At 44.3% G+C, this 23238-nt stretch overlaps 1 protein-coding gene across 13 annotated transcripts in view; it reads left to right on the plus strand.

Annotated features, from left to right (window-relative positions):
* The window catches only part of HUWE1 (HECT, UBA and WWE domain containing E3 ubiquitin protein ligase 1), a 101639-nt gene that overhangs the window by 35445 nt on the left and 42956 nt on the right, over positions 1 to 23238 (plus strand). For 10 of the 13 annotated variants that reach the window (XM_053371395.1, XM_053371401.1, XM_053371403.1 and 7 more), the window contains 12 exons: positions 75 to 176; positions 1034 to 1114; positions 1331 to 1437; positions 3354 to 3531; positions 5917 to 6008; positions 6208 to 6419; positions 12511 to 12568; positions 13574 to 13786; positions 17364 to 17609; positions 17719 to 17852; positions 18531 to 18631; positions 22608 to 22802. In XM_053371395.1, coding sequence (XP_053227370.1) covers positions 75 to 176; positions 1034 to 1114; positions 1331 to 1437; positions 3354 to 3531; positions 5917 to 6008; positions 6208 to 6419; positions 12511 to 12568; positions 13574 to 13786; positions 17364 to 17609; positions 17719 to 17852; positions 18531 to 18631; positions 22608 to 22802 — 1719 coding nt within the window. The remainder of the gene's footprint in view (positions 1 to 74; positions 177 to 1033; positions 1115 to 1330; positions 1438 to 3353; positions 3532 to 5916; positions 6009 to 6207; positions 6420 to 12510; positions 12569 to 13573; positions 13787 to 17363; positions 17610 to 17718; positions 17853 to 18530; positions 18632 to 22607; positions 22803 to 23238) is intronic. The other 3 variants (XM_053371400.1, XM_053371398.1, XM_053371406.1) reach the window with 1 other exon arrangement.

The following is a 23238-nucleotide window of genomic DNA, read 5'->3' on the forward strand; positions in this document are numbered from 1 at the left end:
AAAGAGCTTTTGTTGTACCACTGGAGTGTTTGCCATTGACTGATTTCATTTTCTGGATTCCTTCTTTGTTCCAGGAGTTCAGTGTATCCCTCAGCGAGCAGCACTTCTCAAGTCCATGTTGAACTTCTTGAAAAAGGCCATCCAGGACCCAGCTTTTTCAGATGGCATACGGCATGGTGAGAGACTGCCTTAGCATTTGGACTAAGCCAGCAGTTCTTGAACCAGCTTTCCCTTGACCAACTTGTCATAATGACAAGATGCTTGTCTCTTTGTGGTGTACAGTAGCCTGTAAATGCTGGTGGCTACACAACTAAAGGCAGGAGTCTCCTGGGATGCTTCCATCCTCCTCCAGTTTGGTTCTACTTGGGCAAGAGATCTCTATGAATTCATTAGCTTTCTTTTCTTTTCTTGTAAATATTTTTTATTAAATTTTACATCTCAGATGGTGAATGTTACGTTTGAACGGAAATCTGAGAATTCATTAGCTTTCTTTGGTGACTTTTGTATTTCCCTCCTACACAGATGTAAAAGTGTGAAATGTCACACTAGGCCTCTTTTTGGAAGTTGCTCTTGTTCTGGGGAATGAACTTCCCAGCAATAGTCACCAGTGTCTAATCTTGTGCAAAGCAAACCACAAAATGTGGAACGGGGGGTGGAATGTGACTTCCTTAGAATCCCAGTTTCATTGTTTAAACCCAGAGAAATTTGCTAGCCCATTATTGTAAAGATATGATTGGAACGGTGCAGAAAATAGTTACTGACATCCTTGGAAGCCAAATGAGTTGCTGAATAATATTTCTGGTGGTTTGGGGGTGGGGAATTAATTGCACTATGAAGCTCCTTGTCCTTTACCATTACTAGTAAACCAGAATAAATTGTACAGAGTGACAGAATATTTTGTACATTTCTGCATATTGTAAAGGTGATAAAGTAAATCTTACTGGTGCAGCATTTTTAGTGGAAACTTTACTGAAAGTGCTTTATGTAATTACCGCATTATCCGTGCCTTATTCATTATGTCTCCTCCTTGCAGTGATGGATGGCTCTCTGCCTACCTCTCTGAAGCACATCATCAGCAATGCAGAATACTATGGGCCATCACTCTTCTTGCTTGGTAAGTGTGTCTTTCATGCATAATAAATAATACGTTTCTTAGCTGGTTTCCCTGGACCACATCCCTCTTGATTTGCTTCCCAGGAGTGACAGCATACTCTGGGAATGGGCCATTGTAATGGGAGGTGTCATCTCTCAGCCTCGCTGCGAAGTTGTCCTCCCTAGGAAGACCTGTACTGGTCAGTGACGCACCTCATTCTCTCTTCTCTCCTGACAGCCACTGAGGTGGTAACGGTCTTTGTATTCCAAGAGCCTTCGCTGCTATCCTCGCTACAGGACAATGGCCTAACAGATGTCATGCTGCATGCTCTCCTTATAAAAGATGTGAGTTTTATTATTTTTGGTACCTGTGTTCCTATAAAAGCCTCATGTTGTTGGTTTTTTTAATCTGGGAGCTGAAAGAGTCTTAGTAATTTTTATACTTCCCATTTTGCATTCCAGCAGTTGCTAATTTCTGGCACTGCAATCTAATTCATTTTGTAAATGAATATACAGTGGTGCCCCGCAAGACGAATGCCTCGCAAGACGGAAAACCCGCTAGACGAAAGGGTTTTCCGTTTTTGAGCTGCTTCGCAAGACGAATTTCCCTATGGGCTTGTTTCGCAAGACGAAAACGTCTTGCAAGTCTTCCGTTTTTCCCCCGCTCCCCCCCTTTTTTCTAAGCCGCTAATAGCCTTTTAGCCGCTAAGCCTTTAATAGCCGCTAAACCGCTAATAGCGCTAAGCTGCTAATAGGGTTGCTTCGCAAGACGAAAAAACCGCTAGACGAAGAGACTCGCGGAACGGATTATTTTCGTCTTGCAAGGCACCACTGTACTTGATAAAAGCATTTCCTATAGTTCATGTTAAGTCTACTGTGCTCGCCCATTTAGGGATTCATGGCACAGTTGGAATTGCACTTGTGCTACTTTTTCGACATATCTCCTCAGCTACTCTTTTATTCTGCTCAAATGGAGGGTGAATGTGGAAATACGTGGATTTACCGTATTTTTCGCCCTATAGGACGCACTTTTTCCCCTCCAAAAATGAAGGGGAAATGTGTGTGCGTCCTATGGGGCGAATGCAGGCTTTCGCTGAAGCTTGGAGAGCGAGAGCGGTTGGTGCGCACCGACCCCCCTCTCTCTCCAGGCTTCAGGAAGCTATCCGTAAGCCTGGGGAGCCCGTGGGAGTTCCTGCAGGGCTCCCTAGGCTGCGGATAGCAGCCTGCTTGCCCAGAGCACGGGGCGCACTGAAGCAGAGCACCCCACGCTTCGGGCAGATATCCGCAACCTAGGGAGCCCTGCGGGAGTTTCCGCGGCGGGGGGGGGAATAATTTTTTTTCTTTATTCCCCCCCCCGCCCCCCCAAAAAACTAGGTGCGTCCTATGGGCCGGTGCATCCTATAGGGCAAAAAATACGTCCCATTTCGTCTTTCCACTTTATTTACACTCCTGCTCAGTCAGTTCACTCTACCATTTCTTTCCAATTTCCACCTTTGAATCTCTGTTTTCCTGTTTATATTGTTTTCTCTCAACGTAGTCCCTTGAAGCTACTATTTTTCTCTCAAGTCATTCAACTCAGTTAAGAGAGTTCTCTGGCTCCTATACATAAGAATGGGTTCCCCATTCCACATAAAAATTCCTCTTTTCCCACATTGCTTTTATGCCATATCTCACTGCATATTGTAACGTTAGGCCAAAGGTGAGCAGAAGGTTGATCAGGATCTGCTGGCAGATTTGTGATAGGAAGCAGATTGGAAAAAGGTTCCGACTCCCAGTTCATTAAGAATAGCAGCAACAAATTGTCTTTTCCATGTAAATCAGGTACTGGGGGGAAATTCCTAGGCTCAGAATGTGCTTGGAGGCAAACTTCTTTTCAGAATTTCAAGATCTTCCACGGAGTAGCAATGATTATGTGTGTCTCCTCTTTCTCCAAACAGCTCAAGGCGACTGACCTTGTGTTATCCTTGTGAGATAGGCTAGGCTGAGGGTTTGTGACTGGCCCAAGTTCATTCAGGGATTCTCATGGTCTCCATCTGCTAAACAACTTTGCTCCATTAGATAAACAACTTTTATCTACAAGGACATGTAGCTAGAACTAAAAAAGCAAAGTAGATCTGACAAGCCTGAAGTCTAACCACCCTTGTGTTAGGTTGTTAGGCCTCATTTGCATCAAATAATAGTTTATAAAGAAATGTTACTTTTATAGCTCAAGTGCAACTTTGTGACCCTTTTGGCATTGCGGTGCGCATCTCTCCTGACAGGTCCCAGCCACACGGGAAGTTCTGGGCTCCCTTCCTAATGTCTTCAGTGCCCTGTGCCTGAATGCCCGGGGCCTCCAATCCTTCGTTCAGTGTCAGCCTTTTGAACGCCTCTTCAAAGTGTTGCTCTCACCAGACTACCTCCCAGCAATGAGGAGGCGTCGCAGTTCAGATCCACTTGGTGAGTATCTTCCGGGGTCCATTTGTGTTGGGCATTTCTCCCTACTTGTCACCATCCTGTGGTCCAGATAAAAAGGTAAAGGTATCCCTGCCCGTACGGGCCAGTCGTGTCCGACTCTGGGGTTGCGCACCCATCTCGCTTAAGAGGCCAGGGGCCAGTGCTGTCCGAAGACACTTCCGGGTCACGTGGCCAGCATGACAAGCTGCATCTGGCGAGCCAGCGCAGCACACGGAAACGCCGTTTACCTTCCCGCTAGTAAGCGGTCCCTATTTATCTACTTGCACCCGGGGGTGCTTTCGAACTGCTAGGTTGGCAGGCGCTGGGACCAAGCAACGGGAGCGCACCCCGCCGCGGGGATTCGAACCGCCGACCTGACGATCGGCAAGTCCTAGGCGCTGAGGTTTTACCCACAGTGCCACCCGCGTCCCGTGGTCCAGATAGCCATCTTCAAATATATTAAGGGCTGTCACATGGAAGAGGGAAAAGTTTGTTTTATCCTGCTCCCTGGAGACAACTAGAGGGGGTCCCCCCGTTTTAACTTTTGGAAATCGTTTTGAATTTTACTATTATCCAGTCTAATTAACAAATTAATCCTAGTGTTTTATGGCTCATATGTCGGCTCTGTTCCTAGGTGAAATTCTTATAAAGTGGACTGTTAACAACCTGTGATGAGGAATTCCCCATTTCCCTTTTGAAAACAAGCTTCTATTGTTTACCATTTCTAATGATTAAGTTGAATGGAAGTGCAGTTTTTCTGCCTCAGAATCCTACTTTCCTGATGACTTAATACAGCACCCAATGTTGTGCTGCTTGTGGTGTTTTAACACGTGAATGTGCAGCTTTGCACCTGGCTTCTTTGTCTTCGCAGTGGGTGATCTTGTAATCACAGCCAGAAATTGTACTAGCAGCAAACAAAATGAGATGGCTATGAATCTGAAAGGTTTCATTCCATCATTGATGGAGCCTTAGAAATGTAATGTATTTGGCATACTTTTATCAGTTACAGCAAGAGTTGCCAATCCTTACTATTATTACTATTATTATTATTAGGAATAAAATTTTATTAGTTTTCAATTACAGTCCAATAATAGCCTCATTATAGCAATACCAATTTATAATGCAATTATTAATACCAATCATTCAAGTACTGAATTATATAATTTAAAGTGGCCCCCTGCATGCAAGCTTGATTTGATGATTTGATAATTTTCTTTATTTCTGCTTTCCAAAATCTTATTAGTGTCAATTGCATTCTGGTTATAATAATAATCCCTTATACAACATCTGCAATATTAATAACTCTAATCGTGTTGACACATTAAATGATTTATAAAATTTCAAGTGAGGATCGCCAACCATATCCTTGTTCTTGTGTGTGGCAGTGTTCAGAATGGAGGGAAGGATGGGTGCCCAATGCTGGCATCCAGTGAAATATGGGCATGTTTAAGGAATGTGTTCTGCGTAGAAGAGGCTGAGCATGTATAAACAGGAAGTGAACAGAAGGAACATATACTACTCGGGCTGCCGTGGTTGCGTAGAAAAATAGATTCTTTTGACCTGTGGGGACCCATACCTGATTCTTAAAAAGAAAATGCAACCGCACTCAATCTTGAATTAGTAGCATACCCAGCCAATGGTGCTTCCATCTTGTTTGGGCAGCTTGTTTACTCACATCCAGTTCATCACAGACCTTAGACACCAGTTTGGAACCTTAGTTAACTCGTTGAAAGCAGATGTAAAGGAGAGATAGCATTGAGTGTCCAAAATCTCCAGTTTTGTGTAGATTGAACCTTGTGGCATTCTGCGCGCGGAAGGCCTTTGGATGGAACAGTAACTCCACCTGCCACCTTTGTAGACCCAACTTGCAAGAAGGAGAGACCACAGTATGTCTCCTCTTTGCTCCAAACACAAGAGGCAATCCAGGGGATCTTAGAGAATAAACAAGATCTTATTCTCACTTTCCATCTCCTATCTATGCTCACCCACAGTTTATAATAAAGACATTCGTGCCTGAAGATTAAACACCACATGTAGAAGTTGGTTTTCTTGAAAATATCATGCTAACTTTTTATGAAAGCAAGTTCCAGGCTTATGGATTTGGAGATTAATAGATGGAAAACTCACACAGTGTCTGCAAGAGAGTCATACCTAGAAATTAGCTGTTACTCCTATCTGGCCTTCTGTTATTTTCCCTTATACCTTGTTTCCCTTTCATGCAAAACTGAACCTTTTTTAAAAAAAAAAGTTTCATTAGAATATTGAGTTATGTAAATTAAGAGGACAAAAATAGATTGTTACTTACTTGACTGGGCTGGTTTATGCCAAGTACCACAGTACTTTATAGCTTAAAACTAATTTACTCCCCTTTCGCGGTGTTCATTCTAGGGGACACTGCTTCCAATCTTGGAAGTGCTGTGGATGAGCTCATGAGGCACCAGCCCACACTCAAGACAGATGCTACTACAGCCATAATTAAGGTAGGAAGCAGAACAAAATGGTCCCTATGCTGTTTGTCTCTCTATCTTGCCAACCTCCCAAGTTGTGCACCTAGATGTTGTCTCTTTTACACTGTTTTTTCCTGAATGCAGTCTTATTTGGAGAATAACATAGACTGGTATTCTGGAAGTCTTAACAAGAAGTTGTTCCATGCCAACATGCTTGTTCACTGTTCTGCAGTTACTAGAAGAAATCTGCAATCTGGGCCAAGACCCTAAATACATCTGCCAGAAGCCCTCCATTCAGAAGGCTGATGGAACAGCCACTGCTCCGCCACCTCGCTCAACTCATGCAGCAGAGGAGGCCTCCAGTGAGGATGAAGAAGAGGAAGAGGTGCAAGCTATGCAGAGTTTCAATGCCACGCAGCAGAGTGAGGCAGAATCCAGCCAGCAGTGAGTAGCTGAGGCTAAAAATAACATACAGCAATCCTGTGAATGGTGGCTTGCTGCAAAGTCTAGCCTGCACTTGCTTTCTGACCAGTTTTTAAAGCTGCTTGAAAACAACCTGTATTTGAGGGCCGGGGGGGGGGGGGCTTGGCAAAACAACTGGGCTGTCCTTCATGTTTAGGAAGAGCATGGTGATGGTTCAAAGAACCCATGAAGTTAATTCCATGAATCTAATGGGGTCTTGTTTTTCTTCAGTGGCAATCCAACATGCCACATGGCAATTAGTTTTGAAACGGAGAGTTTCAGAGCAGCTGGTGCCAGCACGGGGTGTGTTGGGACGGGTAAGCTATACAAAAGTTACACCCCACTGGATTAGCAGAGGCTCTCTGAGTAAGCCTAAGCAACTCTCTGGATCCTGGTCAACGTGCTTCACATAACTGTCAAGGTTGCTGCATATAGCAGAAAATGTACTTGGGCAGCTGTTACCCATGTTGACTGGCAAGTACATTGTACACAGCAGAAAATGCATTTGCATAGCTCTTCGTGTGTTAGCAAAGCATGCATTTTCCTGTGTGCTATGATCACTACATTGAGGGAAAAGCAGAATTTGAGGCAACTGTTAAGTTCATTTAGTGAAGTGTACTGTTGCAAAAAAGAAAAAAGCCCTTCATAAGAGTAAAGGTTGATTCCTTTGAGCATTTTTGGTAGAGACTGTTTGAGAAATGGTGTATTTGTTTGAGTGTATGTTGTCTTGTTGTTCATGCCTGCCTTGTGGTTTTGAATCAAGACAGGATAAGACCATGGTCATTTTACTGTCTAGCATTATTGTGATATTGACCCTTCAATACAAGGTTGCTAACATTTAATACCTGTTTGGTATTGAAGCAGGCCACAGATTCACAAATAACGCTTTAGATTCATGGTTTGCATTTGTTTATTTAGTAGGTTTACAGTGCCACACAATGAAAAGAGTATCTAGGCAGTGAACATAATACAGCCGGTGAATGGTAGAGCGGGCTCTGCTGGATTTATAGCCCTGAGATGTGATTGAAGTGATATATTACACCAGGGGTCAGCAACCTTTTTCAGCCATGGGCCGATCTACCGTCCCTCAGACCATGTGGTGTGCCGGACTATATTTTGAAGAAAGAAATGAACAAATTCCTATGCCCCACAAATAACCCAGAAATGCATTTTAAATAAAAGGACACATTCTACTCATGTAAAAACACGCTGATTCCTGGACCATCCGTGGGCCGGATTGAGAAGGCGATTGGGCTGCATCTGGCCCACGGGCCTTAGGTTGCCTACCCCTGTATTATACGAAGCACAATTCTAAGAAAAGAGGGTGGGTGAAGCTGTTATAAAGATCACTTGGACCACAGAACCCAGAGGTGGGTTTCAGTCAAAGTGGTACTGTTAGCTTTTCTTTCTTGTTTCTGCAAGCTGATTCTTCTCGTACCTATTTCCTGCCTTGCATACATTTTACTCGAAAGTAAGCACCACTGGCTTTCAGTGGAATTCACTTGCAAGTGAGAGTGGGTGGGAATATTTACCGTATTTTTCGCTCTATAAGACGCACTTTTCCCCCTTCAAAAATGAAGGGGAAATGTGTGTGTGTCCTATGGAGCGAAGAAGCCATAGCCGTGCGTCACCTCTCCAGCCGGGAGAGTGTGTGCGGGGCTAAAGAAGCCCCCCGTGACCCTCTCCCGGTTGGAGAGGTGACGCGCGGCTATAGAGGCTCCTGCCATTGCCGCGCATCACCTCTCCAGCTGGGAGAGGATCGCGGGGGGCTTCTTTAGCCCCGCGCACGCTCTCCCGGTTGGAGAGGTGACGCGTGGCTATAGAGGCTCCTGCCATAGCCGCGCGTCACCTCTCCAACTGGGAGAGGGTCGCGGGGGGCTTCTTTAGCCCCGCGCGCGCTCTCCCGGTTGGAGAGGTGACGCACGGCTATAGAGGCTCCTGCCATAGCCGCGCGTCACCTCTCCAGCTGGGAGAGGGTTGCGGAGGGCTTCTTTAGCCCCGCACGTGCTCTCCCGGCTGGAGAGGTGACGCGCGGCTTTGGCAGCAGCCTCTCCGCTGCGCGCCTTTCTGCTTCTCCCCAACTTGCTCTTTGGGGCTGGTGGTGGGCTCCCCCCCGCCAGCCCCAAGGAGCAGGTCGAAAGGAATCTGAAGCCTGGAGAGGAGAGGGGTCGCTGCGCACCCAACCCTCTCCAGGCTTCTGAGGTAGCCACCTGAAGGCGACTGAATGCACCTTAAACGGCACCTTGTTTTAGAGGGGGGAAAGAAAAGGGGGAAATTCTCCTCCTCTCTGCGCAACGCCTCCTGCCGCTTCGTGGAAGGGGCGCTGGGCAGAGAGGGGGAGATTTTTTTTTCTTGTTTTCCCCCCTCTAAAACAAGGTGCGTCCTATTGTCCGGTGTGTCCAATGGTGCGAAAAATACGGTAATTTCCTCCTCTCAGTTCCATTCTATGCTGTGCATGTGTAATCTTCCTGCTCTCCTGGCAGGCTTAATTTTTCTCTGGGGAATATGGTCATTATTCTATTGGCTTGTGACTTGGAGAAATTGGCTTTTGTGAGCTTAAGGGTAGGGTTGGCATGCCAGTCAATTGACAGATCAGACATTATAATTTTCTATCTGTTAATCATTTGACCATAATCACATACAGTACCTCATGAGGCCACAGTGGTTGAACTTAAAGGTAAAGGGTAAAGGGACCCCTGACCATTAGGTCCAGTCGTGACCGATTCTGGGGTTGCGGCGCTCATCTCGCTTTATTGGCCAAGGGAGCCGGCGTACAGCTTCCGGTCCATGTGGCCAGCATGACTAAGCTGCTTCTGGTGAACCAGAGCAGTGCACAGAAACCCCATTTACCGTATTTTTTGCTCTATAAGACTCACTTTTTCCCTCCTAAAAAGTAAGGGGAAACGTGTGCGCGTCTTATGGAGCGAATGCAGGCTGCGCAGCTATCACAGAAGCCAGAACAGCAAGAGGGATTGCTGCTTTCACTGCGCAGCAATCCCTCTTGTTGTTCTGGCTTCTGAGATTCAGAATATTGTTTGTTTGTTTGTTTTCCTCCTCCAAAAACTAGGTGCGTCTTATGGTCTGGTGCGTCTTATAGAGCGAAAAATACGGTGCCTTTTTATCTACTTGCACTTTGTCATGCTTTCGAACTGCAAGGTTGGCAGGAGCAGGGACCGAGCAACGGGAGCTCACCCTGTCGCGGGGATTCGAACTGCCGACCTTCTGATTGGCAAGTCCTAGGCTCTGTGGTTTAACCCACAGTGCCACCAGCGTCCCCATGGTTGAACTTACTTGGTGCTAATTAGCACAACTGCATTTAAAACCTACTTTTTAGTTGGTTGCTGTTGCTATACTTTATTTGGGATTTTATTTCATTATGTAGCTATAGACTGACCCTGGTGTTCAGGATAAAAGCTAGAGAACAGTCCAGTGAATTCACATTTCAAATGATTGAAAGTTATAATTCACTACAGTTCTTTTTGTTTTAAATATGGTAGTAACTTTATTATTTCATTAAAAGATAATTTTGTTTTTGTAATTAGTATAAATATCAAACATGTTTATCTTTCTGTTTTTGTTCTACTTAAAGTTAATACTTTCAAAGTTAACCACTATTTGGTCAGTTGACCAAATCTTTTTTTGATTGGTCAGATGACCAAACTTAGCTGCAAGTGCTTTCCTAAAAATTGCATCAACACAGAGTATTCATTGCATTGGAGAAACTCCCAATTATAACTTACCAAGGACCACAACATGGCTGGATCTTTTCAGACCTTGATAAACCTGCTTAATCCCACCACTGGGCTTTCAGATTGGCCATGTTCTCATGTAAGACTAAAACATGACAGGAAGGAGCTGCTGTGAGCCTTGGGCTTGTGTTCTTCCTCTCACCTCAGAGGACACCTACAGGGTTTAGTTTCACTTCCACAAAACCTGACTTATTACATATAAATCAGAGATTGTGATTTTTAAAAACCTGTTCTGTGTAAACCAGCCAACTTCAAACTATGGACTGTGAAACTGTCTTATTTAACTAGCCCAGGGAGTGGGAAACCTGTGGCCCTCCAGATGTTATTGGACTCCGTCAACCTTAGCTAGCATGGCCCAGTGGTCGGGTATGATAGGGGTTGGGGTGCAGCAACATGTAGAGAGCCACAGGTTCCTCATTCCTGTTTTACACCATGATACCTGGTTCATAGGACATGATAAGCCAGGTTTTGAGGAAAGTGAAATTAAATTCTCCCAGCCATGTGGTAGGTGGTGTGTGAATTGTGTTTCCCCTCCTAAGTGTGGTAGAACCCTAGAAACAAGATGCTTCCAGGTAGCTTCTGTTTTTACTAGAGTTTTATGTTTGATTGTTTTCCCGAGAAGAGACGGGCTGTGGTCTTTTGCAGACTTACAAGGGAGTGAGAACAATTTTACTCAGTAGAACATACTCTATAAGTAAACATGCATAGGATCAGGCTGCTTTCTTTAGCTCTGCCTCATGATTGTGTAGATGCTGAGGTAGAATGCTGAGATCTTGGCAAAACCGGTTATAGAGAAGGTCCCTGAGCCAATACATATTTCATTGAACTGGTTTTGAGCAATGATTGCATTAGTTCTTGGGACAAGGAGCCTCCTATTGCACTAGCAAAGGGCAGGATTACATTTGGGGTGGATGGAGGGTCGCCGTGAGCATTTTTGGCATAGTTTTGCTTGCTCCCTGGCACCCTGATCCCAGCTGCGCAGAAGGCCTTACTCAGAGACACTCTTGGCTCTGCAATGCTTTGGCAAGCTCTGCAGCAGCTTCTGAGTGCCTGCCAGCTGTTTCTTTGTAAACTTCTGAACTCTGAAGTTTCCTGTCTATGGGGTTTCTTAACCCCATAAACTCCTGGCTATGTGGTACTTTGTATGTGTGCCATATGCTGGGTAATGCCGCGGGGGAAATGAGAGAGGAGTAGTTGCTGTCCTGCATTGAGAGCCTGCTGGCCCCAAGATGGCAAGATGCTTTGCAGTGTGGGTGGGTGGAGGAAGAATGTTCAGGCACTGGGAAAAAGTTTGCCCTGGCAGTTCTGGTTTATAGGCAGTTTTCTGGCTTAAGGAGCTCTGGATCCAGTTGTTTGCTGGCTTGAGGATCCTTGTTTAGAGTAGACTGTTTTGAATTAAGCATTTGTTTCTTTGTATTGCCTTAGTTGAGAACAGACCTGTGTGTGTGGCGGTTTAGAAACAGTTAAACTTCCTTCTAGTTTCAGGGAGGCAGCCATGTTTCTTCTGGCCAAACTTGCAGGGCCGGATTTCCTTTTGGCTTGCTTGCTGCCATGTGGCAGGTGCCTGGTGCAGACTGGAGAGGTCCCAGTATCCTCCACTTTTCTTTCCCCCGCCCATCCACCCCAAGCATTTTGCCTGGCCCCTCCTTGCCTGTGTCAGACTTCTCTTTCTTCTCTTCTTTCTCCGACCAAACCTTGCACCGAGCATGCTCTTTACGTCACTGCCCAATTGTTCCCTCCCCTCCTTCTCCTCCTCCCCAGCTCCATTTTGCTGCAGAACTCCATGGCGCCTGGCAGTCGACCATTCATGGCCCCTGCCACATTCCCATCTTTAATCCAATTTGAGGCCAGCAGCCAAGATGGGCAGCACAGTTATCCCCCTCCTTTTGCCTTTTTCTGGTGTCTCCTCAATGCTGGTATCTTTTGTCACCATGATGCATTCTGGACTGCTTCAGGCGCGGTTTTGCCGCAGTCCTGGCGCAGGGCTACCCTCTGGAATTTTTGTTGTTGTTGGAAGAGAACGGTGGTACTTCTATTCTCCCAGTTTATCTTTTTGGGAAACGTTAATAGGAGACAGCTTTGCATAAAACCTGGGATGTGGGAGCTGGATATTGCGTGTCTAGGACTAAGAAAGGTGAGCAAAGATTTTGATAGTGTCTTTCGTGCGCTTGCTCTCTGATAAATTTGATTGGGAGCTGGGGGAGAATACTGTAAGGTGGTCGCAAGCTGAGCAGCTAGCTCACATATCTACAACCCAAAATCGAGTGTCTGGAGGCCTCTATTGAACAATATGGTTGCAGTAATGGGCTTTTCCCCCCCTCTAGGGTGGTCGGGACAGAAGAACGGATACCAATCCCACTCATGGACTACATCCTTAATGTGGTAAGTTCTCTATTAGTGGGTGGTCCTTGAGGGATACCTTGGCAGGATTGGCTTCAGTGTGTCTAGGGCAGGGGCCAGCAAGGTTTAACTTGTCTGGGCCAGATTGGTCCTGTGGAGATCCCTCTGTGGGCCAGATCGCGTGCCCGTGTGAGCATGCGCCCCCATGATTTTCAGCATCTCCGCATGTGCAGACGCAGTATTCAGCGCCACGGAAGCGAGTCCCCGCGCTGCGCCAGTTTAGCGCAGCAAGTGAGCGGGTAGCTAAGTTTGGTGGCAACTCATGGGCCGGTCAAACAACCTCCGGGGGCCACTTCCAACCCATGGGCCTTAAGTTGCTGACCCCTGCTCTAGGGAGATATTCAGGCATCCCCAGCTCTTTTGCCTGACACCTTTTTTGTCTCCAGCCTCACATGTCATGTTGTTAGAATGAATTTGTATGGCTCTTGTAGCCACAGTTTTGTCACTCAGTAATGCTTCCTGAACTTGCTTGGTGTTGGTCTTATTTAAAGACACAAATACATGTTCAAAATAGCAATATTTTATCATTTTCCCCATATATAGAATTATTTTAAGAGGTAGGAGTTTGAGTATGTAATATTCACTTTCTTAACATATCAGTTAAATAAAAAAAAGATACTGCAGGTTTGCTGATTATCTGCAGAGTGAGTGTGGTGTCCTTTTAATTAAACCTGGAATGTCAAAGTAAACTTTGCTTTACTGATTGCTTTTTTTGGAGCAGCTAGCCTTGGAACCCATCTATCACAGGGTTGTGAGGATATTGGACCAAGAAAACACTCCTTCTTTGGCTTTACTGTAGTTGCCTCTTGAAAGATGGATGAATTTGGATTTAGAGAGTGTGTCATAGAATCTAAGAAACTATGGAGTTGAGAGCTCTCCATGCTTCACTCTCCATTTGGGCTTGGTCTGGGTGTAGGCTACCCAACCTTTTGTTTTTGTATGAAGTGTTGACTATTTTCTTCCCTACCCTCCTTTTCTGTCTCCCAGATGAAATTTGTGGAGTCCATCCTCAGCAACAATACAACAGATGACCATTGTCAGGAGTTTGTGAATCAGAAGGGCCTGCTGCCCCTAGTCACCATCTTGGGCCTGCCCAACCTGCCTATAGACTTCCCCACCTCAGCAGCCTGCCAAGCTGTGGCTGGAGTCTGCAAATCCATATTGGTAAGGAGGAGAATACAACATTTCCCTTTCCAGAAGGTAATTATCACTGCCATCAAGTTGGAAGTACACACAAGCTTCTGGAAATCCTACTCTTTAACTCCTACTCCCACCCCAAAATGCATCTGCTAGACGTTCCTGTTGACTGTCTCATTACAGCTAACAGGTCTTATTTTTGAAGGGCTAAGAAGCCCTTTAATTGGAGATAGCGTTTTGAGAAATGTAGCTTGGCAGAGGACCTCTGCACCTCTCCCAGCATTCATTGTGGTCATGTGCATAATTTTAGTGTATTGCCAGAGAAGGGCCAGTGTCTCAGGACTCTGTCACCTGGATGGAGTTGTAGAACTATATTTAAGAAATCCAAAGTAAAAAAGTAAGAAGGAATAAATCATATCTATAGAACAGGCATACTTTCACAGTTCATGTTGGGACTATCACTCTATAGCATGATTTCCACTTGCTGCTCTTTTGTAGGAGCATGGGAAACCTGTAGAATACGGTACCAGCTGAAGAATTCTGTTTCCTAAGAATCTCAGCTTTTTATTTGATTTCACTGACTGGGGTGGAGTTGGGAGAGCAGCAACAATTTTATGGTTTAAAGAAACGTTTTGAGGGTAAAACCTCAAATCAGAAGGGCTAGGATAACGTTTCTGGGGAACAGAGCTTTAACATTCTGTTTTAGCTCTTGGCTATTCCATATGATTTTCAGAAGCAGAATAATTTATGCTTCAACAGTTTAAACTGCATGATTATGCAAAACAAACCCTGCTGATTTGCTTGGGTTCCAGAATTTATACCAATTGCAAAGTTCAGCTTTTGGGGTTGTGGAACTTGGGCTATGTTGTTACAGAATGCTTAGTTTCTTTTTAGGACAGAGGCCACTCAGCCTTAACTGGTTTTTCTGATGAAACATTTTACTTTGGTTTAAAAGAGCAGGCTGTTCTCTGGAAGAAGCCAGGAATTAGTTGAAGCAATTAAAAGATGTCAGACAGTGACAGTGGTTCCATGTGGTGGCAGCTCCACATTTTGGCGTGTGCAGTAGTATTCATAAACTGGTCATCATGTGGATCTCAATTGCATGAAGTCTCTGCCGGGGCTTAATTTGTGCCAGAGCTCACTAAGCTGCAGCCTCATTGTCTGTTGGTTTAGAGTTCATTTCCTTCAGACACTGCACACATCAAGAATGGCCCTAGTGGCCCTAGATCAGAAATGAATGTTTGGAAACAGACTTGAGGCATAGCATTTTTCCCTTAGAAATTGAGACTGGTCTTTTATGCTGCTCCTGCTCTGGTTAAGCTGATCAAGGAATAATAAACTTTAGGTGACCAGAACCACTACTTGATCAAAAGCAATTTTAGAGCCCTTTTGCTGAAATTGCTCCTCAGGCAAATCCGCTAATGTTGCATCACCACACAATATAGATGCAATGATCAAGGAAGTAAAAAATTAACAAACCAGTTACTGTAGTTTTAGTAGCAGTGCCAAAAATCTTCTTAATCCTCAAAGCAATACAAACCAAAGCCAGTTTCTCCTAGATAAGCACTGTCAAATTGGCTCCATAGATAGACTTCTTACTTTCAGCAAAATAACCAACAATTTTTCATTTTCCAGCTTTGCATATAGAAGCGTAAAATAACAAAAAGCATTGAGTGAGTGTTCTCGGCTGATGCTGATTAGCAAATGTACAGCTGCTAATTCAAGTTCATTCTTTTATAGTGTCTGTCCAGGTGACATAGTCTGTCTGTCAAGGCTTCCCTGTATAAACTCTGAGCCATGATGCAGGGCCACCACATATAAAAGTTTAGTAGTAATAGACACACTGCTGGCAAGACTCTGCCTATTCCCTCCCCTCAGACAATGCTTGGTGAGGGTTGCAGGGAAAGCAAACAACACCCTTACCATCCTATTTGTTTGCTATGATCTATGGCTTACAAGTCTTTGCCGTCTCAAATAGGCTGTGGCCTCCACTTCATTGAAACCCAGTTCTTCACTTTAACATTCAACATTTGCTTGCAGTGACTGTTGATACATTCATAAGTGTTGCTTGTCTCCAAAAGACCTGGCAAGTGACATGGTACTTGATTCCTGGATCTCAGGCCATATTAGAACATAAGAGGAATCCTTGTGGCCCAGAGTCCAGCACTCTGTTCTCACAGTGGCCAACCAGATGCCATCCAGTTTGGGTTAGTTTAGAGCATGTGTCAACTGCATGAAACCAAGGTGTATTATTGGATGTGTGCTGGAGAAAGGGGCTTTGTGCATTCATAGAAAAAAGACAAAGCTAAATCAATCAGTACTTTAAATGCTGACTGGTGAATAAGCTGTGGCAGCACCTTATACAGCCTTCTGGTGTTCAGCAATCCATGGTAGCGACACTTCCTTGAAGCTCTGGGTATAATGTCATGCTCGGCTACTGGATGTTGGAAGGTCTTTTTATGCAGAAGATACGCATTTATAATAGCGCTTACTGGTGCAGTTGTGTCGGGTCATTCTCAGCACTTGCTGTTTTGTTCTGAGAATAAATTTGTATACCCATATCATTCCACATGCCCACAATCTCTCACCATCTTTGCTTCATTCAGTGTGCCAATATTACAGGCTTTCTTACCTTGCAACCTGTTTCTAGATCCATGATTAGCCCAATCATCACGTTCATTTCTTTTCAGGAAGGCCAGTTTAACTTTGACAGTTGAGGAGTCGTAATAATTAAACTTGGAAATCCAGAGTTTACTTGGAGCAGTGAACTTTAGGGGTTTTGTTTTTCCCATTCAGTGTACCTGACTTGCTATAACTTTTTGTAGACACCTGAAGGCAGTCCTGTTTGGGGAAGCTTTTAATGTTTGGTGTTTTGTTGTGCTCCTTTATATTTTGCTGGAAGCCGCCCAGAGTGGTTGGGGCAACCCAGTCAGATGGGCTAGGAACAAGAAATAAGTTATCGTCGTTGTTGTCATTGTTGTTATTATTATCTACATAGCACCACTTTTCTTACCAGGTCCACTTCTGCCAATCTAAGCAGTACCTAAACAGATCAAGGGACCAAAAAGGTCATGTATCAAGGATGCTGTTGTGGCATGAGTTTAAACATCTGTCCCATCAGGGATTAAACCACATAATTTAGATTACCGTGTTCTTTGCAGGAGCTCAACATCTCTATTAGTTTGAGCAGGCAGTGATCAATATGCTGTGATCTCTTGACTTGGGGAAACCACATCTGAACTGTAATATGATCAGCCACTGCTCTTCTAATTCTGTCATGGTAGCTTAGTGGGTGGGTTTGGAGTGCGAGTCTGCGCACTTGTTGCTTAGCCTTCTTGTGTGGGCTAGTGAGTAAGCTGGTGGTACTAGCTTGATTAGTGGGGAAACATTATCTATATTTAGCCTTAAGTCACTAAATGTTAACAATGTGGCCTTAACAGCTGGAAAAGCTTCCAATATTTCCCTGAGAGAAAGTGATGGATACCTTCTGAGTGCTGCTGGGTATTCAGTAATCCACAGGCCACTACTGTAAAATGAACATCCTGAACCAGAGATTGGTATAGTGGGTGGTTTTGAGGCAGAGATCTGCACTTACTGAGCCTTGTTTAATGGATGTCACTATTTATCTTTTCTACCTTAGACGCTATCTCATGAACCGAAGGTCCTGCAGGAAGGCCTGCTCCAGCTGGACTCCATCCTATCTTCCCTGGAGCCTCTACACCGGCCCATTGAGGCACCTGGTGGCTCGGTCCTGCTGCGGGAGTTGGCATGTGCTGGCAATGTGGCTGATGCCACCCTCTCAGCCCAGGCCACACCCTTACTTCATGCCCTGACAGCTGCCCATGCTTACATCATGATGTTCGTACATACCTGCCGGGTAGGACAGGTAAGAGCAACCCCCACACCTTGTTAATGACCCACCTGGTCTGGCTACTGCTTTCTGTCAGCAGAATGTAGTCCGGGCACTTAACAGCATGCAATCTCTTCTATTACAGAGTGAGATCAGAGCCATCTCGGTAAACCAGTGGGGTTCCCAGTTGGGCCTGAGTGTGCTGAGCAAGTTGAGCCAACTCTACTGTTCCCTGGTATGGGAAAGCACGGTTCTGCTGTCACTATGTACACCAAACAGGTATGGAGCATTTGGTGGTTGAGAGGCTTGGGCTTGGCAGTGGTGGACAGTTTTATCATTTACTCCCAGAATTTGAAATCAGTAGCAGCCAGGTTAATGTCTTCCAAGAAGTCATTTGGCAGACAAGAATTCTGAGGGCTGAAGAGAGCTAAATGTCTTAGACTTGTTCAAATGCACGTCTTCCTTGTAAAATAATATGGTAAAGTAGAAGCCATTAGTACATGCTCCCTTGGCAAGCAAAGGCTACAAGGAGCTTTCTCTTGTCCATCATACCTAGAGTCAGTTTTTTGGGGAAAACTCATCTATAGATTAAGTGAACTTTGACCCAGATTCCATTTAGCAGCTTTGGAGCACACTCAGCAATTTCAGTTCTTATTTAGCCAGATTTGTTCAATCATTCTAAAAGCTGATGTGGCTAAAATGATCAAAAGCATGGGAGGAAAAGGCAAAAGAGTCCAGATGGAAATGTGGAGAGGGCTTCATCTAGCCCAAGGAGCATAAACAGCTCAGCACTGACTAGAGTGATGTCTATGAGCCTTCATTTCTGTGCCCCATGCTTGAAGGGTAGTGCACCCCCTTGCTCCATATTGCTAAATGTTTTTCTATGGTGCTGTAGGCTAACGTGCCCTGCCAGATGAGTGCCACCTGTAGCTGTGACTTACCTTTCCATGCTTGCAGTTTGCCTTCAGGTTGCGAATTTGGCCAAGCTGATATGCAGAAGCTGGTGCCGAAGGAAGAGAAAGCAGCCCCCAATTCCACCCAGGGAGCCAAAAAAGCAGGTACGAGTGGGAAGCAGGATCCTTATCCTGGACATATTGAATATTGTGGCATCGCTAGAGGAACTTTAATTTCGTGGTACCTATGCAGTGCAACATGAGCATGGTTGTAGAAGATACGTTTTGTAGTTCAGTCGCTATATATACTACATGTCAAAATATAAACACCCTCTAAGGCATACTCTGTGTGGTCATAAAACGCTGATTACATTTTATACATTATTCAGGGCTACAAAACAGATGTCTTTAGCAGGGTGAGCAAAATTGACCTAACGAAGGGTATTGCATGCTGTAGCATCAGCACACTACTAATATTTCTGTGATTTCAAACTTCACTGTCTGAGCTGCAGTCAAAACTTTGGTGTATCAATTCAGATTGCCCTGAAGGTTTTTGGTGGGAAACTAAAAGTTTTAATGTGTGATATTTTAATGTATTTTTAATCTTTGTTGGAAGCGGCCCAGGACTTCCGGGTTAGCGCCATCGACTAATGGCGGATTCCCTCTGAGCTCCGGAGGGAATTGGCTCCGCAGGATCGGGTCTTGCCGCTGCGGCGACACGGGGACCCTCAAAAATCACAGGCGGTGAAGCCTGTGAACCTGGTGACTCGGCGGGCACCATTTGCGCCCCCCCGGCCTGCGAAGGAGCCTTTTTAAAGGCTTCAGAACGGGGGACGGGGTGAGCGGCGCGGTGCTGAGAGTCAACTGCTTCTCCTGTGGAGTGAAGCCGCACTGCCGTGGTCGGAGAGCGCTGACTTCTTCTTTTTTTTTTTTTAAGATATTTATTAAAGTTTTCAAATTTTTTATGCAAACAAAAAACAAAGAAAAAAAATTAAAAAGACATAAACTTCATAATACGTAGTTTTCAATAACATATTTCTCTGACCTCCTCATACCTCCCCTTCTTGTATTCTATTTCAAATTATTTGTTCAGCAAATCCTTAACTCAAAGCATTACAGCTTATAAAAACACCTTATTTTCTATCCAACCATTTTTTCATGTTCCTTTATACCATTACAGCTAGAAACCACTCAATTTCAATCCAGCATCATTCAACATTCCTTAATTTTACAATATTTCTGTAAGTAGTCCTTAAATTTTTTCCAATCTTCTTCTGCCGACTCTTCTCCCTGGTCACGGATTCTGCCAGTCATTTCTGCCAATCCCATACAGTCAATCAGTTTCATCTGCCATTCTTCCAGAGTGGGTAAATCTTGCGTCTTCCAATACTTTGCGATGAGTATTCTTGCTGCTGCTGTAGCATACATAAAAAACGTTCTATCCTTCTTTGACACCAATTGGCCGACTCGCTGACTTCTTCTTGTGAGCAATTGGACTTTAAAGTAACAACCCATGAGTAGTACGGAAATTGGAATTGTAAAGAAAATTTTTATGAATTAGGCACGATCGGGGAAGGCGCAAACAGGAAGTCCGCCTCCCCTCCCTGTAAACAATTTAAAGCAAGGACCTGCTAACTAAGGTCGAGAGAACCCCTTCTTTTCCTATTTTGGTAAAAGACTTTAATTTCACGATTTGGCAGTACAAGAAATCTTACTGGAGGATAAAGAGTTAATTTTGGGAGCTGAAGAGCCACCCCCCCCCCCCGGACCCGGGTGTGCTCCGTGAGAGAGCCTGTTGAGGAGGTATTGAAGAGTTTGACAGCTGTCAAATTAGCTGTCAAGATGGAAAAAGAGAACTTTGTTTCTGTTGCTTCTGCTGGTTATATTTGTTACAACTTGGTTACAATTTGTTGAAAATAAGGAAGAACTGATACAAACTAACGACTTTTGGATTTGAACTGGAAGGTATATTAAGTAACCAAAATCCCTCTAGAGGGGGTTTTGGGACATTACAAGAATGGCTGGAGGAGGGAAAATTCAGGCTGAATTGGACAGAGTTTTTGTTCTCTTGGGAAAGTTACAAGGCCAAATTGATGTTTTGGCTACAAATGTTACAACTCTGGACTTAACAGTAAACAACATCACTGAATTTGATAAGGATTTGAATCAGGAAGTCCATGCAACTGAACAAAAAGAGAAACTTGAGAGCTTGGAGAGTTTGGAGAAGGAGACATATGTTGTTCCTGAAGAGAAGGAAGGAGGAGCTGTAATTTTGCAGATGACAAAGGAGAGCCAGAGGCCTGACATGATGGCAACAAAGGAAAATAAAAACTTGATGTGGAAAACCTGGTCTGAATTGGAGATTGAAAAATGGAGAGATCTCCTTATGTGGAGATCTGAAGACCCAAGGATTACAAATTTGCTTAAGGTGGAAGTTGGAGCTTTGGGGACATTTGGACTTGAAAGGAGTAAGAAACAAGATTCGGGCTCCACTTTTGAGTATGGAGGTCTGGCTGGAAGAAATATGGATCCCGCTGGGCCAGAGCTTCTCCGAGATCTGGTGTTTAATATTAAGGACTATCAAAAAAACCGGCAGAGAGGAATTGAGAGAGAATTAAGAGCCTTGGACGTGAGATCTCCAGGCTGATAGTAGACTAAGACTGATGGACATTTGTTGGGGACTGAAACCGGGAAAGGGGGGGTGGAGTTTGGGAATCCAAAGGGTACATAATTACAATCTGATTTGTTTTGTTTTTATTTTGTTTTGCTATTTGTATGAAAATTGGGGAATTCGTGGAAGAGAATTTGGGTCGACTTTAGAAAAATGTTTTAAGAATGAGTATTGATGTATAAGTATTGATGTTTAAGTCTGGATAAGGCAAAATTGGTTTTTAAAATGAACTAAATAGAAATAGGTCACAAATTAGGGATAAGGATTTGCTGAACTAACAATTGGAATTGGAATACAAGAAGGGGAGGTGTGGGGAGGTCAGGGAAATATGTTACTGAAAAATAAGTATTGTGAACCTTATGTGTTTTTAAACTTTTTGTTTTTTCCTTTTTGATTCTTTTTTAATGTATTAAATTTGAAAACTTTAATAAATATCTTTTTAAAAAAATGGAAGCCGCCCAGAGTGGCTGGGGAAACCCAGCCAGATGGGCGGGGTACAAATAATAATTATTATTATTATTATTATTATTATTATTATTATTATTATTATTAGCCCCCTGGTGCCACCTGGTTAGTAAATTGTGTATGGGTGTGTGTGTGTGTGTGTGTGTAAAAATAAATAATAAAACTAGTGTGGCCCCTGGGGGAGTATGACCCTAACAACCCGTTTAAGTTTGACACCCCTGCCCTTCCATGTGCCCTTTGTTGTCCAGTCCAGTTCCTGATTCTCTTGGCTCTAAAGTACTTCACTTGAAATGACCATGTTGTAAGATGCAGACCTTTTTGAACCAGTGGGCACATTTGGAATTTTGAGGATGCTGTGGATGCCAGTCACAAGATAGTTGCTGTGGGTGTAACGTAACACAAAATGTTTGCCACATCTGAAGGAGTAGGAGGGAAATATATAGATAAAAAAGACAGGACCACAGAATGACGTGAGCATGCCCCTCCCCAGTCAGCTTGGGAGGGAAGGCATCTAGATCCATCATTGATGTGCTCGGTCACAGAAGCTCTTCGCATCTTTCCTCTGGTATCCAGTGACATGTACATGCTTAAGGTGGCATGTTCAGTGTTGAAGAGGCTGAACCAGTCAGGGCAAACAGGCGCTCATAAGGAAGAGCAAGACATGTTTCGTGCATCATGAATATTTAAGGATTATTTACTGAGACCTTTTGTGGTGCCATAGGAGGTACCAGTGAACACACTGGCATCTGCTGGCACCATGTTGGAGGCCCCAATGTAAAAAAATAATTAAGTCCCTTTCCAAACTCCTAAACTCAACTGATAGAGCTACATTCTTCAGTGATTGCTTTACCAAGGACCTTTTGTCTGCACATTTGAATTTATGGACTCTCGGTACCTCCTAAGTAGAATTGTGGAAAATAGGTTGGCAGAACCAGGTTTCCAAGTGATCTTGACTTAGAACTGGAAGAATACAAGACTAGTAATTTAACATGATTCTTCTTGCAGATGGTGAATCGGAAGCAGTGGCAGCTGGGAGCATGGAAGCCTCTGCTCAAGGCCTGCTAGAAGGAATTGGCCTGGATGGTGACACACTGGCACCAATGGAAACAGATGAGCCCAGTTCCTCTGATCCCAAGGGGAAGTCAAAGATCACTCCAGCCATGGCAGCCAGGATCAAACAGATCAAGCCCCTCTTGTCAGGTGAGAGCAGGAGAATATTGGGGGTGGTTAAGAAAAGAGACAAGAGCTTAAGCAGAATATGCAGCTAGGGGTCAAAAATTATTTGTATGCTATTTTGCTCCTTGTTTTCCTTTTTATGCTGAAGTACAAAGAGAAGGCACTGGAATATGACATGTCCTTTCCTTTACTGAAGCTATAAGATGTGTTAGGTTTTGGGTACCCTTTTTAAGAAAGAAAGAATAAAGTATGTCTCTGGAGCTACAGAATTGATTTCATGCTCTCACTGTGGACACCACTTCTTGGCCAGAGGAGCAAGAACAACTGTTGCAGACCTCAGAACATACTTAGGTGGCGGTGGAAGCTACAATGTACAAAACGATTCCTGCTGCTCCTCAGAGAAGGAAGAGAGGGGTGGCAGTGACGGGGGACAGAGGCAGCAGTGTGCAGAAGTGGTCTG

The sequence above is a fragment of the Podarcis raffonei genome, chromosome 17, assembly GCF_027172205.1.
Source record: "Podarcis raffonei isolate rPodRaf1 chromosome 17, rPodRaf1.pri, whole genome shotgun sequence".
NCBI classification, from domain to species: Eukaryota; Metazoa; Chordata; class Lepidosauria; order Squamata; family Lacertidae; genus Podarcis; species Podarcis raffonei.